The 16,849-nt window shown below is 38.2% G+C and overlaps 1 protein-coding gene across 1 annotated transcript; it reads right to left on the reverse strand.

Annotated features, from left to right (window-relative positions):
- Positions 1 to 6,756: 6,756 nt before the first annotated feature.
- On the reverse strand, positions 6,757 to 8,224 carry LOC103680918 (olfactory receptor 11H12-like). Its single transcript, XM_008710432.2, is given in 2 exon segments — positions 6,757 to 7,160; positions 7,162 to 8,224. Coding segments are annotated over 2 exon segments (990 nt in total). The 5' UTR covers positions 7,846 to 8,224; the 3' UTR covers positions 6,757 to 6,854.
- Positions 8,225 to 16,849: the final 8,625 nt, after the last annotated feature.

The raw sequence follows: 16,849 nt of genomic DNA on the forward strand, positions 1-16,849 counted from the left end.
TCTCTGTCTGTCAAATAAATAAATAAAAATATTTTTTGAAAAAGTGAGAGTTTAGGAAGGCCCCACGGTTTTTGGTGGGATCTGAGATGACGCAGAAAAAAATTCACTTTGAAAACTACTGATATCTTCACATTGATCAGAGAAAATATTTGTAATCCTGAAAATATTTGTAATCCTGAATGTCTATGCTGCCCAGAGAAATCTATACATTTAATTCCAACCTGATCAAAACACCAATGGAATTTTTTAAAGTGCTGGGACAAACAATCCTAAAATTTGTATGAAACCAGAAAAGACCCCGAATTGCCAAGGAAATGTTGAAAAAGATAAAGCTGGGGGCATCACATTGCCTGATTTCAAGCTATATTACAAAGATGTGATCACTAAGGCAGCATGGTACTGGCACAAAAACAGACACATAGATCAGTGGGAAAGAATAGAGAGCCCAGATAGGGACCCTCAACTCTACAATCAACTAATCTTCAACAATGCAGGAAAAAAATATCCAATGGAAAAAAGACAGTCTCTTCAATAAATGGTGCTGGGAAAATTGAACAGCTATACACAGAAGAATGAAACTCAACCATTCTCTTACACCATACACCAAAATAAACTCAAAATGGATGAAAGACCTCAATGTAAGACAGGAATCCATCAAAATCATAGAGGAGAATATAGGTAATAACCTCTTTGACATCGGCCACAGCAACTTCTTTCAAGACATGTCTCCAAAGGCAAGGGAAGCAAAAGTGAAAATGAACTTTTGGAACTTCATCAAGATAAAAAGCTCCTACACAGGAAAGGAAATGGTCAACAAAAGAAAGAGGCAAACCACAGAATGGGAGAAGGTATTTGCAAATGATACTACAGATAAAAGGCTGGATCCAAGATCTATAAAGCACTTCTCAAACTCAACACCTTAAAAACAAATAATCAAGTCAAAAAATGGGCAGAAGACATGAACAGACACTTTTCCAAAGAAGACATAGGAATGGCTAATAGACACATGAAAAGATGCTCAACGCCATTAGCCATCAGGGAAATTCAAATCAAAACCACATTGAGATACCACCTTATACCAGTTACAATGGCAAAAATTGACAAGGCAAGAAACAACAAATGTTGGAGACGTTGTAGAGAAAGGGGAACCCTCTTAAACTGTTGGTGGGAGTGCAAGTTGGTATGGCTACTTTGGAAAATGGTATGGAGGTTCCCCAAAAAGTTAAAAATAGAGCTGTTCTATGACCCAGCAATTGTACTACTGGGTATTTATTCCAAAGATATAGATGTAGTGAAATGAAGGGGCATACGCACCCCAATGTTCATAGCAGCAATGTCCACAATAGCCAAACTGTGGAAGGAGCTAAGATGCCCTTCAACAGACGACTGGATAAAGAAGATGTGGCCCTTATATATAAGGGAATATTACTCAGCCATCAGAAAGGATGATTACCCACCATTTGCACTGACATGGATAGAACTGGAGGAGATTATGCTAAGTGAAATAAATCAAGCAGAGAAAGACAATTATATGGTTTCACTTACATGTGGAACATAAGGAATAGCATAGAGGACATTAGAAGGAAAGGGAAAATGAAGGGGGCAAATCAGAGGGGAGATGAACCATGAGAGACTAAGGACTCTAGGAAACAAAGTGAGGGTTTCAGAGGGGAGGGGGGTAGTGGGATGGGTTAGCCCAGTGATGGGTATTAAGGAGGGCACGTATTTCAATGAGCAGTGGGTGTTATACACAAACAATGAACTGTGAAACCCTACATCAAAAACTAATAAAGTACTGTATGGTGACTAACATAATAAAAAAATTTCTAAAAAAGATACTTTAAAAAAATAAACAATAAAAAATTGGAAACTAAATAAAATGAGAAATAAATAAAATTAAGACAAATCAGTAGAGGGTTGAAAAATAGAGGGAAAGAAGTTCTCCGAGAAAGTAGAATTTTAAAAAGTCAAAGAAATGAAAAAAAGAAAAAATTATGAAAAATCTAGATAAAAGGTAAAGCATTCAACTCATATTTGTTCCAGGAGAATAGAGAAAACAGAGGGGAAGAATTTAAAAGAAACAATGAAAGGAAAACTCATCGCAGGAGGGTTTAAGTCTACAGATAAAGAAGGTGTGCTGAGTGCCCACCCTAGTGATGAGAAAACAATAACTAAGGCACAATATTATGCAATTTTATTACCCTAGAGGTTGCGAAGATTATAAAATTATTGAGAGGGACAGAAAAAAAATAGGCCACAAAAAGTATGCAAAACCCAAAAGGCATTAGAGTATTCAGTAACAACGCTGGACCCTTCAGTACAGTAGAAAAGTACCTGAATCTGATTTTCCACCTAGAATTCTAGACAGAACAAAACCATCAATCAGGTATGAAAGTAGAATAAGACCTTTTCAGTCACGCAAAAATTTACAAAATTTACTCTATAAGTACACTTTCTTTGAAAGTATGGGAGGATGTGTCCCAGCAAAAGCAACAAAGAGGAAGAGATAGGCTCAAGAAATCAGTGCAGGGGTGGCCCAGAGCACTTTTAAGATGAGAGCTGTCTAGGGGCATAGGGGGTGATAGAAACGGATGAAAGCAGAAGGATAGAAGCCCTAGAAAGGGAGGCTTCAGAAAACAGAGAAGAGTGGGAATTTGTATTATCTATGGTGATAATGGAACATGGCCCATGTGTCATTCAAAGACATTGTTTCCTATTTATTTTGTGTCTAAATGATCTGTCCATTAATGTAAGTGGAGAGTTAAAGTCCCCTAGTACTACTGTATTCACATGAACTTTTCTCTCTTGTCTGTTAATATTTGTTTTATGCATTTAGGTATTCCAGTGTTGTGTGACTAGATCTTTCCAATTATTATATCCTCTTTTGGGGTTGATCCCTTTATCATTATGTAATACCTCTCTTTGTCTCTTCTTATAGTCTTTGTTTTAATGTCTATTTTGTCTGATACAAGTTTCGCTACCCCAGCTTTTTTTTTTTTAATTTTCTGCTTCCGTTTTCATGGTGAATGTTTTTCATCACTTCACTTTCAGTCTGTTTATGTCTTTCCTTCTGAGGTGTGTCTCTTGTAGGCAGCCTATATATGTGTCTTTTTTCATCCATTCCACCACTGTATTCCACCAGAGAATGAAAGAGAAATAGACAGGTTAGAGACCCATCAGATTATCAAATTTCTTGCCTAAAGTCACATCACTCTAAAAAATGTTTTCAGGATCCATCCCCCCAGGCCAGCATTCTGCATCTATTCTGAATTCTTAAAACACTAAATAGCTAGAGGACTAGTTTAATATTAATAAGCTCTCTACACCCATACCTACTGCAATTAGTTTCTTTTCTTCATCCTCTTATATGCTTTGCCTTGATTAAATCTTCCCAAATTCATAGGCTCTTCCTCCCATATTGTTGTATGGGTATTTATTGTACAATATTGTTGATGGGAGGACTTAGGTTGAAAACAAGAAAATGGTCACAAATAATGGTCATTTAGACTAATTTGATTTTAATTGTCCATTGTTAGCAAATAAAGAGATTATGTTCAGGTGAGTTGACTTTTAGCCTTGACCTGTTAATATATTTTATAAGTACATGTATTTTGTTGTCCCACAGGTCTCTGAAACTTTTAAACACATTTTAAAATTTTTACTGAAATGTAATTGACATATAACATTATGTTAGTTTCATGTGTACAAAATAATGATTCAATATTTGTATGGATTGCAACATGATCTCCATAATAGGTCCAATTAACATCCATCACAATCACGACACATAATTACAAGGGTTTTTTTCTTGGGCAGAAATCAAATAGCTTTTTCCTCACTGGGTGGGGTGGGATTCAACAAGTCAGAGACCCAGTTGTTGGGTGAAGCATTAGATGTACAGCTGAATGGGATTATCTAGTAGTTTCTTTCCATTCTTAAGAACCTGTGACTGGATGATATGTAAACTTGCTATTTGGTAAAGACGGTTCAGCGATTATGCATCATTTGGCAAATGCTCTCCTGAGTAGGGCCATAATGCCTACAAGGAAGAAAATCCAAAACTCATCCATAGAGACTTTTTTACAAAATTGACATTAAGACCCATCATTCACCTTCTGAATTAGAATCTCCAGGTATAGGGTTCAGGGCAAGTACAATTTGTAAAAAGGTCCTATTGATTTTGATACATACTCCTAGTTGAGAATCAATGATGTATAGCAATACTAGAAGTGGAGAGGTTAACTAGGAGTTTGAAGAAGACAGAGAACACATTATCTGTGAAAGGCCAACTTACGCATTAAAATGAGAAATGTGTATGATCTTAGATATGATGTATTCAGTAAAGTATAGGTTTATACAATAAACTATTGAAAGTAGAAATCTGATATTAAGTTCTACTTCCTTCTCATGAAATAAGTGCCTATGATAATAACATAATCATCTGTTTTGTTCTGGGATGCATTTGTTTATAAAATGTTTTTACAGTGTCTTGACTATACCAATGATTTAATGCATGTCTGATGTTCTCTTACATAAGGACATTCTTTTTGTATGTGTGATTCAGGATTTGCTCCTAACTTATGTGAACATAGTCTTTGTCAGTTGTATTGCTGAGAAAGCCTGCATTTCCTTCAACACACTAACATTTCTGCTTCATGATTCAGGAATGTCTATATTATTGGTGTCCTCTATACTCTATCACTCTCTAGTCTGAGTGTGCATTGTTTTGACTAGTTAACTCTGTTCCAATGCCCACGTTTTCAGCTACATTCTAGTAATTGGGAATTTTCTTTTGGACAGAAAATTAACTTCAGAATGAGAGCTCATACTGAGAACAGATTCCCTGTGGACAAAAGCATGAAATACTGTAATGATGGAGATATTTGAGTGTTCACATTTTTTTAGGCTCCCTGACAAGCAGATTACTTCACTTGGTCCTTACCACAGCACTGTGGAGAAAGTTCTATTATATTTACCTGTTTAAATATGAGGTAATGGAGGCACACATGAAGTCATGCTGGTGGGAGGAGCCAGAATTTGAATTCAAGCTGTCTGGTGCTTACCACTACCCCATGCTGCCTGTTAACTACAACATTATTTGTAATTATCTGCTCACAAGTGAATTAATTAAGTAGGCTCTGTGCTGAATCTACCTCTGATTTTAGCTGTACAGATGGCAGGCAGTCCCTCAGGAGCTCAGGTTCAGGCTGATGGCATCCCGTCCACCTCAGTCCATGCCCACGTGTTGTTCTGCCTTCTTCCCAGGGCCTTTTCAGAGGTCACACTTGCTTGGACTGGCTTGGCATACCAGCTAATGTATTTTGGAAACATAAGGAGTTAAGGTACAGCCATAGTTAGTCGATAAATGCCTTAGCTTCGTGCCATTCAGGCAGACAATTCTCAGCGGTTCTAGTAGAGTCAATTCCTCACTGATTACTGTAGCTTCTTCTCATTCCTGATTTCTGCTTCCTGAAACTACTTCCCAATAAACTACCTACACCCAAGTCTTTGCCTCAGTTTTTCTTTTGGGACAACCCAAAATAAGTCCTTCTCCTTTGATTGTGTTAGAAAAAATTGTAAACCACCTGGTAATGAAAGGATTTATTTCTGAAAGTTAAATTCACTAACTTTCTCAGTAGAGAGATCGGTATTTCAAATTATTCATTTAATGCCCTGACTAGAAGTATATATACTTGAGCAATGTAAAATATTAAGATCAGAATAGGTAAAAGGCAAGCTTTATATTTAAAATGGGAGGACTGATTGTGAAAGATGTGTCAAATAAGACAATATGAAGCTTCTACAACATATGTGTTCTTAGGCACAGGACATTTAGGAAAACATACATATATAAGTTGAAGATGTGGAAATTAAACTGTCTATGTTTATGTACCTCTTAGAAAGTCTTCATGTACCCCCAGGGATATACAAAACCCAGGTTGAGGATTAATTCTCTAGAATACTATGTGTGTGTACACCAAAACTAAACCAAAACAAAGCAAAACTAATCACTGGGCGCTTTGAGTGTAAAGGAGGAAAAGCAACGTCCTCCACATCTCAAGAAAAGTTGAGGAGATCTGTTGTAAAGAGGCTTTGACAAAAGTAATGGGAAGTGACTTTCATGGGGTAGTCTGAGAATTCTTCTGATTATGATAAGGAACATGAAAGCACAGAATTCGTCAATATTCATATTAAACTAACATTTATTGCTGGCTTTCTACATGCCTGGGATTGTTTTCCAACGTTTATAACCATTATCTCATTAAAACCACACACTAATTTTCTCTGGGGTAGGAATTGCCATTCTAATTTGAGCTGAAATTAAATGACTTGCCAAATTCATATGGTTGATTAATGGAAGGTTTGAATTCCTATCCAAATCTTCTGATTTAAAGTCTCGTACACGTTCAAAGATATCACAAGATGATTGACAAAGAAACCTCGCTACAAGCTGAACAGAAATACGAGGCTTTCCCTCTCCCCACTGCAGAGCACACATGTCTAGTATTGCATTGACTGAAGTTTTCCCTAACACTAATTTCTTCCACCACAAAACCCCAGGCAAAATCAGGTGTTTCTTTCTTCATGTTTCTGTGACAACTGGTACATATATTGATAAGATATTTATTGCATTTTATGGTGATTATCTTCTTACCTGCCTGCCTCCCCTACTAGATTGCCAGTTGAGGGAAGAGGCTGTGTCTGAGTTATCTTCAAAATTATCTTCATAATCTAGTACTAAGCAAAGTGTCTAATACAGAGGAGGCTTTCAGAGACTATTTGTCAGATGAGTGACTGCACAAATGAGTAAAAGTAAAAGGGTGGCCATTTCACCCATTTCACACTAAACTAGATTATTCCACACTTCTGCTGGGTCTACTGCCAAAGACTTTCAAAGAAATTTTAAACTTTTCCAGAACTTTCCAGAGAGCATTTTTCATTTCCTTATTCCTGAGACTATAAATCAAAGGGTTGAAGAGTGGAGTCACCATTGCATAGAACAAGGTCATGATCTTTGGCATCAGGGTAGAGTGGCTGGATCCAGGGCTCACATGCATCACCATAATGGTCCCGTAGAATAGCAGCACCACAGACAAATGGGATCCACACGTTGAAAAGGCCTTATGCCGACTAGATGCTGAGGGCAACCGAAGCACAGCAAGTACTTAGTACAAGGACATAGGAGAGGACGATGAAAAAGAAGCTCAGGAGGATGATGAGGGAGCTTAGGGTATAGCTGATGAGTTTGGACACAGGGGCAGGAGCACATGAAAGGGTCAGCAATGGGCCTGAGTCACATACAAAATGATCAATTGCATTAGGATCGCAGAAAGGCAGTCGGGAGATGAGAATAACAGGCACCAGATACCAGAGAAAGCCACACACCCAACAGGAAATCGCTAGGTTGAAACAACGTTGTCCTGTCATAATTGTGGCATAATGCAGAGGATGACAGATGGCAAAGTAGCGATCAAAGGCCATTGCTGAGAGAAAGAAGCACTCCGTGGAACCCATGGAAAAGAAAAAGTATAATTGAAGGAAGCATCCAGTGAAAGAGATGGCTTTGGTCTCTGAGAGGAAGTTGATCAGCATGTTTGGAACAGTGGAATTGACATACCAGATCTCCAGGAATGCAAAATTCCCCAGCAGGATGTACATGGGCGTGTAGAGATGCTGGTCCCAAACTACAGCACTGATAATGGCTCCATTTCCCACGAGAGTCAGGAGGTAGACAGTTGAGAAGAACATAAACAGGACAACCTGAATCTCCCTGCTGCAGGAAAAACCCAGAAGGATGAATTCCCTCACTGACTCAGAAGAAGATCCGGAGCCAGACATGTTCATTTAGGCTGTAAGCTGTGCTGCAATGAGACATCACCATGAGACCAAATCCTAACAACTGAGCATAACAGACAAGGTCCTTCAGGATCTGATCTTTATCTACTTATTTAAGCTCATGTCTTTCCTGTGCCCCTTTGAGTTCTAGGCCCAATAAGAAAAGAAGAGTGACACTTCCACCAAATGACATGCTGTTCTCCCTACCTGAGGTGTCTGTTCCTTCTTCCTTCTTTCCTTCTCTCTTCCTCTTTTTGCCCCTCTCTTCCGAATTTCTTCCTTTCCCTTTTTCCTTCTTTTTACATCATCATCATCATCATCATCATCATTATTATTATTATTATTATTATTGGCCTGGGTAACTTGTACTTGCAATTTACACTATTGGTTTAGTTGCCTCCTTCACTCACTTGTGGGGCAGGGGGCGCCTGGCTGGCTCAGTTGGTAGAGTGTGTGACTCTTTTTTTATTTTAATGTTTTTTTATTATGTTAGTCACCATACAGTACGTCCCTGGTTTCTGATGTAAAGTTCGATGATTCATTAGTTGCATAGAACACCCAGTGCACCATGCAATACGTGCCCTCCTTACTACCCATCACCAGCCTATCCCATTCCCTCACCCCCACTCCCCTCTGAACAAGTTGCTTTTCTATCTCTTAATCTGTAAGCTTCATGAGGCAGAGGTTGTATTTTTCATTTCTATATTATCAATGCATAGCACAGCACAGTCTCCTTCTTAGGTGTGCCAGCATATTTGCTGAATCAAAATTAAACAAGGGACACATTATTTTGTAAAGCTAGAATGAATGAGAAGTGACATTCTGAAAGCTGTAGTAGTTTTCTGCACTGAATAATTTACCCTTTACACCTTGTATCATGGATATTTCTTTACATGTCTTAATTTACCTACTCGACTATCAAGCTCTGAGAACAGAGACTGAGTGTTAATCATCTTTGATTCCTTTTCAGTATCTAACACATTATCTTTTAGGCAATATTTACTATGTGATTGCTTGCTAAATGAATAAATCATTATACCTTCAGTTGAATCTTCATTCAGTTTTCCATCTAGAAGCCTTAGTCATTTCACATATATAAGGAAAGGACCTTGAAGCAGGGAGGGAAGTGGTGGGGGCAGATGAGAGTAAGGGCATGCTGAAAAGAGGAGGTGGTAGACCAATATGGTATGTGATTAACCAAATGTTCCTGTTTGTCTCGGATTGTCCCCATTTTAGCACTGAAGGTCTTGTGATTCAGGAAGCCCATTAGGCCCAGGGAAGCCGTGATGGATGGTTGGTCACCCTATATGATATCCTGAAGTTGAGCCAGCCTACCTGAAAAATGTATATGCACTGGTTCCTTTGGATCTTATTGAGGTCTATTTGTTTCAGTTGTCCACAGAGAAGAAGGAAATATTGTTGGCATGGCCAGTGAAACTGCTGAGAAGACACCTGGGGACCACAACAAGGAGCTGCCTAAATTGCTTTCTCAGGACTGCTTGATGTCCTGTGCAGTCTGAATACCCTAGTTGTCAACTGAGGCTACACGGCCAAGGTGCTAGGGTGGGTAGATTCAGTCCTGATAGGTTTCTTTCCCTCAAGACCGAATTACTCAGTAAAGCAGCATTTTTGGATCCAGAAGTATTTTTTTCAGCAACTCTGCTCCTCTTTTTTGAACTATTCCTTTGGATAGCTGCTACTTCAATTCAGATATCTCTAAAGGCATTATTAGAAGACAAATACTCCATGAAGCCCTAGAAAAAATACAACTGGAGGAAGCAACCAATGAGACAGATTGACTTAGTAGTTAAGAAGAAATAAGGCTTGGTACTCTGATCTAGATTGAGTTGATTATCTTCTAAAACATTTAATGCTCTGGTTTCTGATGCTCAATCTTCTGAAGAAAATCTATCCAACCTAGGGAAAAGAAAGACCTAAAAAGTTTAATCTAGTTTCTTTACTTAAGGTAAAGAAATACTTTCTTTTCCCAAGGAGTATATTTATTTATGTGTTAAGTATATTTATGTCTGACACATCATTCAGATCTCTTAATTTGTCCATGCCGTGTTGCCTCAGTTTGGCCAGGTTTTCTGCTAGGGTCTCCTACTCTCAGCTTGCAGTGATATCATGGGATTTATTTTTACCAGATAAAATCGTTACTGAGATTTCCCCAGTCATGGCTACTCACAAGTTAAACCAATACACACACACACACACACACACACACACACACACACACATTTTGTTTGTGTGTAAAAACAAAACATGAAGAGCCAACATTCTTTTATTTTTTAAATGCACTCATGAAACATCTCAAAACTGATTTGCTTTTCCTAATTTCATTTCCTGCTAAAACTTCCTAGTGGAGAGTATTTGTGTATTGTAGCTTTTGTCTTCAGTTCTGTGTCTCTTTGGGACCCTGTAGTGATGTGTAGATATGGCTCCTAAAATGGAATCAGGGAAACAATAGGCTCAGTCCTGTTTAACATTATCTTCTATGGGTTCTTCGTCATAACTGGACTCTTATTTTCAAAAGAGCATACTGTAACTTACTTGGAGTTGTGAAAAAGCTAGAAAAATTAATATTTTAGGAAACAGATTCATCTATACTTACCTTAGTTTCCCAGGAATTGAAGCTATTTGGATTTTGTCCTTTAGATCTTTTATCAACAACAACAGAAAGTTAGGATTATTTCTCTAGGGAAAAAAAAGTAGGGACAGGATGTAATTTCTGCATACCTGGGAGCTATGCCTGGGAGGAATGGGTCAGCTGTGTCCTTTCTTCTCAGTCTCACTCTCAAAAGTATGGATTCCAGGACCATCACTGAAAGACAAACTCCCTTTTGTACAATTAACTGTGCAGCGACTGCCAGAATATCATTAGGGGAAATGCATGAAGATGATGCATGTGAGATATTGGACGTTGTTTCCAATTTTTAATTTGCAAGAAAGGATTTAAGTAACACCTGTATAAAATGTTTAATCCAGAAATGGTGTTCTGGAGAGGACTCTATTCTTCATATATTTTTGGTATGTGTTTCTAGGGATTGGCCCCCTGTGTATTTAAAAAATTGACTCCTCACTTCAGTAGTCCTTTGGGCAGGCTAGTCTCTCAGGCCAGCATCTACCTTTACCTTCTGTGATTAAGTGCCTTCAGGAGAGCAACTAGGAAAAATAAACAGTTGTGTGGAATGAATATGTGGCTGTGTCTCCGGAACTCAAAGCTAATTATGAATTGTCCTTTACTCTGTAAAACCAAGGTTCCTCTAGGGAAAAAGACAGGCATATAGTCAATCCCCAGAGAGATATAGAAAAAAGTTTTCTGGCTTGTGAGGAATTAAAAATAGACAAATTAAAGACAATGACACCACTGTTTCTAATGCATGAAGTAAATCCATTATGGCACATTTTTGGGTTTCTTCAGCATCAGTGGTCTAATTTAACTAGCTTTAGACTTTAAAAAAAATTTTAAGATATGTATTTATTCCAGAGCGAGAGAGCATGAGCTGGGGAGTAGGGGCAGAGGGAGAAGGAGAAGCAGGCTCCCCGTTGAGCAGGGAGCCCAATGTGGGCCTCAATCCTGGGACCTCAGTGTGGGCCTTGATACTGGGACCCCAGGGATCATGACCTCAGCCAAGGGCAGCGGTTCAGTCGACTGAGCCACCTGGGCACCCCTATTTCTATTAGCTTTGTGCTGTCATAGCATGATGAGTTCTCTTAAGATTCTTGCAAATATTTCCAATATTCTTTTAAGCTTTACTGTGTGCATGTATTTTTTTAAAGAGTTTTCCTTTTTTCATGAGTGTAAGGAGCCCATATAATCATATTACAAAAATATTTTATCTAATATGTTTCCTGCATATTTCTTTAAGATATCACCATGTGAATGCGTTTCTAGGGAATTTCTGGAGTCAGGCATAGTAATACAGAATAATAAAATGCTCATTCCCATTTGGTATTTGAGCAAAAAGAATAATTGATACATTCAGACTGAAAGTAAAGGGATGGAGGAACATCTTTCACGCAAATGGACCTCAAAAGAAACCTGGGGTAGCAATTCTCATATCAGATAGATTGGATTTTAAACTAAAGACTATAGTTAGAGATACAGAAGGGCACTATATTATTCTTAAAAGATGTATCCAACAAGTGGATATGGCAATTATAAATATCTATGCCCCCAACAGGGGAGCAGCAAGATACACAAGCCAACTCTTACCCAGAATAAAGAGACATATAGATAAAAATACATTAATAGTAGGGGACCTCAACACCCCACTATCAGAAATAGACAGAACACCCTTACAAAAACTAAGCAAAGAATCAAAGGCTTTGAATGCCATACTCGATGAGTTGGACCTCATAGATATATATAGAACACTATACCCCAGAACCAAAGAATACTCATTCTATTCTGATACCCATGGAACATTCTCAAGAATAGACCATGCTCTGGGACACAAAACAGGTCTCAACCGATACCAAAAGACTGAAATGATTCCCTGTATATTCTCAGACCACAACGCTTTGAAAGTGGAACTCAACCACAAGGAAAAATTTGGAAGAAACTCAAACACTTGGAGTCTAAGAATCATCCTGCTCAGGAATGATTCAATAAACCAGGATATCAAAAATCAAATTAAACAATTTATGGAGACCAACAAGAATGAAAACACAATGGTCCAAAACCTATGGGATACAGCAAAGGCAGTCCTAAGGGGGAAATACATAGCCATCCAAGCCTCACTCAAAAGAATAGAAAAATCTAAAATGCAGTTTTTATATTCTCACCTCAAGAAGCTGGAACAGCAACAGAGGGACAGGCCTAATCCACTCACAAGGAAGCAGTTGACCAAGAGTAGAGCAGAAATCAATGAATTAGAAAGCAGGAGTACAGTAGAGCAGATCAACAGGACTAGAAGCTGGTTCTTTGAGAGAATCAATAAAATTGACAGACCACTGGCAAGACTTATCCAAAAGAAAAGAGAAAGGACCCAGATTATTAAAATTATGAATGAAAAAGGAGAGGTCACGACGAACACCATTGAAATTGGAAGGATTATTAGAAACTTTTATCAACAGCTATATGCCAATAAACTAAGCAATCTGGAAGAGATGGAATCCTTCCTGGAAACCTATAAACTACCAAGATTGAAACCGGAAGAAATTGATTCCTTAAACAGGCCAATTAATTATGAAGAAATTGAGTCAGTGATAAACAACCTTCCAAATAACAAAACTCCAGGCCCGGACGGTTTTCCTGGGGAATTCTACCAAACATTCAAAGAAGAAATAATACCTATTCTCCTAAAGCTATTTCAAAAAATAGAAACAGAAGGAAAGCTACCAAACTCATTCTATGAGGCCAATATTACCTTGATCCCCAAACCAGGCAAAGACCCCATCAAAAAGGAGAATTACAGACCGATTTCCCTAATGAATATGGACGCCAAAATCCTCAACAAGATACTTGCTAATAGAATCCAACAGTACATTAAAAGGATTATCCATCACGATCAAGTGGGATTCATACCTGGGATGCAAGCGTGGTTCAATATTCGCAAATCAATCAGCGTGATACATCATATCAACAAGAAAAGACTCAGGAACCATATGATCCTCTCAATCGATGCCGAAAAAGCATTTGACAAAATACAGCATCCTTTCCTGATTAAAACCCTTCAGAGTGTAGGAATAGAAGGTACATTTCTCAATCTCATAAAAGCCATCTATGAAAAGCCTACTGCAAATATTATTCTCAATGGGGAAAAGCTGGAAGCCTTTCCCTTAAGATCAGGAACTCGACAAGGATGCCCACTCTCGCCACTATTATTCAACATAGTACTAGAAGTCCTTGCAACAGCAATCAGACGACAAAAAGGGATCAAAGGTATTCAAATTGGCAAAGAAGAAGTCAAAATGTCTCTCTTTGCAGATGACATGATACTCTATATGGAAAACCCAAAAGAAGCCACTCCCAAACTATTAGAAGTTATAGAGCAATTCAGTAACGTGGCGGGATACAAAATCAATGCTCAGAAATCAGTTGCATTTCTATACACGAATAACGAGACCGAAGAAAGAGAAATTAGGGAATCCATCCCATTTACAATAGCACCAAAAACCATACGTTACCTTGGAATTAACTTAACCAGAGACGTAAAGGACCTATATTCTAGAAACTATAAATCACTCTTGAAAGACATTGAGGAAGACATAAAAAGATGGAAAGATATTCCATGCTCATGGATCGGAAGAATTAACATAGTTAAAATGTCCATGCTACCCAGAGCAATCTACACTTTCAATGCTATCCCGATCAAAATACCAAGGACATTTTTCAAAGAACTGGAACAAACAGTCCTTAAATTTGTATGGAAACAGAAAAGGCCCCGAATCTCCAAGGAACTGTTGAAAAGGAAAAACAAAGCTGGGGGCATCACAATGCCGGATTTCGAGCTGTACTACAAAGCTGTGATCACAAAGACAGCATGGTACTGGCACAAAAACAGACACATAGACCAATGGAACAGAATAGAGAGCCCAGAAATGGACCCTCGGCTCTTTGGGCAACTAATCTTTGATAAAGCAGGAAAAAACATCCGGTGGAAAAAAGACAGTCTCTTCAATAAATGGTGCTGGGAAAATTGGACAGCTACATGCAAAAGAATGAAACTTGACCACTCTCTCACACCATACACAAAAATAAACTCCAAATGGATGAAAGACCTCGATGTGAGACAGGAATCCATCAAAATTCTAGAGGAGAACATAGGCAGCAACCTCTACGACATCGGCCACAGCAACCTTTTTCATGACACATCTCCAAAGATAAGAGAAACAAAAGATAAAATGAACTTGTGGGACTTCATCAAGATCAAAAGCTTCTGCACAGCCAAGGAAACAGTCAAAAAAACTAAGAGGCAGCCCACGGAATGGGAGAAGATATTTGCAAATGACACTACAGATAAAAGACTGGTATCCAAGATCTACAAAGAACTTCTCAAACTCAATACACGAGAAACAAATAAACAAATCATAAAATGGGCAGAAGATATGAACAGACACTTTTCCAATGAGGACATACAAATGGCTAACAGACACATGAAAAAATGTTCAAAATCATTAGCCATCAGGGAAATTCAAATCAAAACCACACTAAGATACCACCTTATGCCAGTTAGAATGGCAAAAATCAACAAGGCAGGAAACAGCAATTGCTGGAGAGGATGTGGAGAAAGGGGATCCCTCCTACATTATTGGTGGGAATGCAGGTTGGTTCAGCCACTCTGGAAAACAGTGTGGAGGTCCCTTAAAAAGTTAAAAATTGAGCTACCCTATGACCCAGCCACTGCAATACCGGGTATTTACCCCAAAGATACAGACGTAGTGAAGAGAAGGGCCATATGCACCCCAATGTTCATAGCATCATTATCCGCAATAGCTAAATTGTGGAAGGAACCGAGATGCTCTTCAACAGATGACTGGATTAAGAAGCTGTGGTCCATATATACAGTGGAATATTACTCAGCTATCAGAAGGAACGATTTCTCAACATTTGCTGCAACATGGACGGCACTGGAGGAGGTAATGCTAAGTGAAATAAGGCAAGCAGAGAAAGACAATTATCATATGATTTCTCTCATTTATGGAACATAAGAACTAGGAAGATCGGTAGGGGAAGAAAGGGATAAAGAAAGGGGGGTAATCAGAAGGGGAAGTGAAGCAGGGGAGACTACGGACTCTGAGAAACAAACTGAGGGCTTCAGAGGGGCAGGGGTGGGGGAATGGGATAAACTGGTGATGGGTAGTAAGGAGGGCACATATTGCAAGGTGCACTGGGTGTTATACGCAACTAATGAATCATAGAACCTTGCTCAGAAACCAGGGATGTACTGTATGGTGACTAACATAATGTAATAAAAAATATTTAAAAAAAGAAGAGCAGAAATGATAAAACAAAGTATTGATGACATTAAAATGTAAATTTTTTGTGTCACAAATGACCCCATAAACAAAGTTAAATGATAAGTGGCAGATAGAGGAAAATATCTACTATGTATCAGAATCCATAAAAGTTCATATCAGAACATGTAAAGAAGTTAGGGGCGCCTGGGTGGCACAGCGGTTAAGCGTCTGCCTTCGGCTCAGGGCGTGATCCCGGCGTTGTGGGATCGAGCCCCACATCAGGCTTCTCCGCTATGAGCCTGCTTCTTCCTCTCCCACTCCCCCTGCTTGTGTTCCCTCTCTCGCTGGCTGTCTCTATCTCTGTCGAATAAATAAATAAAATCTTTAAAAAAAAAAAAAAAGAAAAGAACATGTAAAGAAGTCCTACAAATCAGTAAGAAAAATGGCCTAATCAAAGGAAGAGGAAACCCAAACAACAAAAAAATATATGGAAATTTACCTCCAATAATTAGGGATCAGAGAAAAAGGAAAAGCAAAATGGGATTCTATTTCACACCAATCAGGTTTGTGAAAATGAACAATTCTGACTGTGAGGATGTCAGGAAAGTCATATGCAGCCAGTGGGAGAATAGATCAATACAATGAATTTAGAGATAAAAGTTAGGATATGGTCCTACCTAATTGAAAATTCATGCATTGTATGACCCAAGAATACCAATACCCAGCATATACTTCTGGATGTAAACCCCAGAAAATTCTCACACATGAACACAAGGAGGCATACATAAGAATAGTCATTGTAGCATTTTAAAAAATAGCATAAATAATAAATAAATAAAAATAAATAAATAAATAAATAGCTAGAACTAAATTCAATGATAAAAATAGGGTTCAGGATAAATAAAATGTGTCATATTCACGTTTGAATACGTGCAGTAATTAAACTGAATGAACTTGATCTATCTCACGTATGATCATGGACAGATCTCAAAAATCAACTAGAATTTTATAAGTACGTTCTAGAGTGGTATTTCTACTATGGTATCATTTATGTAATACACAATATTCTAAAAATGTGTAAGTATACATAATTTTAATGAATATA

This window comes from Ursus maritimus, unplaced genomic scaffold (genome assembly GCF_017311325.1).
Source record: "Ursus maritimus isolate PB19 unplaced genomic scaffold, ASM1731132v1 scaffold_46, whole genome shotgun sequence".
NCBI lineage: Eukaryota > Metazoa > Chordata > Mammalia > Carnivora > Ursidae > Ursus > Ursus maritimus.